Genomic DNA, 2,323 nt, shown 5'->3' with positions numbered 1-2,323 from the left:
TGAACGGCTTAGGTATGTGAACACCCCAAACATTTCTATTACACAGCTCACTGGGATTTTCCACCCCTTCAAAGCATGCAGGCTCTGAATGACAAGTTATAACCAACAAGCTTGACTTCTTTTTTCTGTGTGGCTTTTGCACAATGCCTTTCTGTAAAACAAACCCACTCCAGCCTTCTCTTCTCCAGGCTGAACAACCCCAGCTCTCTCAGCCTGTCTTCACAGGAGATGTGCTCCAGCCCTCTGGTCCCTCATGAGGAGCATGGCCACCCAGCATGAGCAGAGGAGCACTGCTTAGTTTAACATGACTGATAGGAAAAGAGAGGAGATGTAGGACTAACCTGGCATTTGCCATGCTTGCAAAGAACCTGTAAGAAATGCATCTCTCTGATTTTCACATTTGCCTGCCACAGTTTTCATCTCTTCTTAACTTAAATCAGCCCATGCATCCTCTTTATCACTTAGATTTACAACTGTCAGTGCCTAGATGACCAGAGAATTCTTCGCCACATCAAATATTTAATGATTGTGTTACATGATTACAGATTCAACTGTCAAGATGACATTTAAAATTATACACGTTTAATGCAGTCAGCCCCCCCCCCAGTAACAAAAAACCTCTGTAGCTCATAATGTTACCCAGTGAGGCTTCATTTTAGTTCAATTTCCAGGAATGATCACTATGGAGCAGCCCAGAAGTCGCATAGCATGGTAGCAACATTAGAAACTTTTCTGTTATTTACATGCCTGTTTGCTGTTAAAAGTCAAGAGCCTTATGTGCTGTTAAAAAATCTTTTGCAACATGAAAAATATCATTAAAAGTCCATTAAATCTGAAAACCTGTGTTTTCAGAATAAATCAACATAATCCCCAAGAGTAAATCCACTGAGAGAATAACATTTACTGTGCTTTCTAATTGGTATCCCCTAGAAAATAGGAGTCACATTCTCCCCTCAAACACAGATGTTTACACTCTCCTTACGCTTTTATCACTAACGGCAGCAATCTTGGCCAGTGGACAAACAATACACTTCAGTTGTCATTAGGTTTGGCAGCCAGCCAAGGAGACTGCTCACACGCGTAAAATTACGTTCATTTATGACTGTTTGCAGGATTCATTGTCAAACAGGGTCCTATTGGGAAAAAACCTTCTAGTTTCCTAAAAGCCACTGAAAAAGCCAAGCACAATACTACAGAATACCATAATATAGAAGAATATTAGTAATTTTTAAATTTCCTTTTATGTCAAGGTCTCATAATGTCTATGTGCATTCTCTTCAGACTTTTTTAATAAATGACCAAAAGATGTAACAGGCTTTCATTAGATGCCTTAGCATCAGCTCTTCTCTCCTGCCTAAGGTTACAATGAACACCTTGAGCCCTTTTACAGCTGAAAAGTCTCAACCAGGGGAGCTGAGTTTCTAAGGGACAGAAACATCTGCAAGTTGTTTCTTGTGCACAGGAGCAGTCAGAAAGACATTCAGAAATTTTAAAAAGGTAAAGCTTTGTACTTAAAGTGAGAGAGTACTTACAGTAAATGCAATGCATTAGGATATCAGACCTCATTTCCTCTAGCCATTCTCTGAACAGCTGAAAGAGACTTAAGGAAATGAGTCAAAATCCTGGAAGATGTTTGTACTAGATGAAAAAGAAAACAACATCTGTAAAATCATGTGTCACCATCCATAGAGCAAGACAATGTGTAGCACTTGATCTCTGCAATGGCATTCATCTTTGTGGACAGAGAAATAAAGCTGAAAAGTGGCTTAACCTTGAGCAATTACTGCCTCTCTTCTACAAGACTGATAGGAGATTATATCAGTCATTGTGTATTGTAGATAAACATATATGTTGTTGAAACTCTTTGATGCTGTGTGGTTCTTGTTTCATCCAGATTTTGTTCCTTACCTTCAGATTCCATCAGACTGTTTACTGTTCAGACCAGGAAACAGCTTTCCTTCAAACTACAAATGCCTAATATTTGGTATTCAGTTTGACAGCTCCAGATACGCCTTAAAAATCTTTCTAATAGCTTGCAGTAACAACAAATTATAGTTCAGACAGAAATCCAAAGACTATAGGATACCATTAGTCTCTCAGAACAGACCAGAGAACAAAAAGGACACGCTTCACTAGGAGAACCTCTTACTGACTGGAATATGACTCAGATGTTCCTCCCAAGACCTGTCCTAGCTCATGTTTACATGTGCTAAAGACATATCCCTTCCAATTCCACCTGTGTCCTGGTGCAGCATGTCCCTTCTGGAGGTGACTCAGGATCCTTTGCTTAATTCAGGCACCTGCAAAGAAGTGTTACTGTTTG

General features: G+C 39.7%; 1 protein-coding gene across 2 annotated transcripts in view; it reads right to left on the bottom strand.

Annotated features, from left to right (window-relative positions):
• Positions 1–1,581, bottom strand: part of KIT (KIT proto-oncogene receptor tyrosine kinase) — a 52,447-nt gene extending 50,866 nt beyond the window's left edge. For both annotated transcript variants that reach the window (XM_017744614.1, XM_017744613.1), the window contains exon 1: positions 1,533–1,581. In XM_017744614.1, coding sequence (XP_017600103.1) covers positions 1,533–1,566 — 34 coding nt within the window. In that variant the 5' untranslated portion in view covers positions 1,567–1,581. The remainder of the gene's footprint in view (positions 1–1,532) is intronic.
• Positions 1,582–2,323: the final 742 nt, after the last annotated feature.

Source organism: Corvus brachyrhynchos, unplaced genomic scaffold, assembly GCF_000691975.1.
Source record: "Corvus brachyrhynchos isolate BGI_N302 unplaced genomic scaffold, ASM69197v1 scaffold17, whole genome shotgun sequence".
Classification (NCBI taxonomy): Eukaryota; Metazoa; Chordata; class Aves; order Passeriformes; family Corvidae; genus Corvus; species Corvus brachyrhynchos.
Note: the sequence above shows the minus strand (reverse complement) of the source record. Positions and strands in the feature narration are given on the sequence as shown.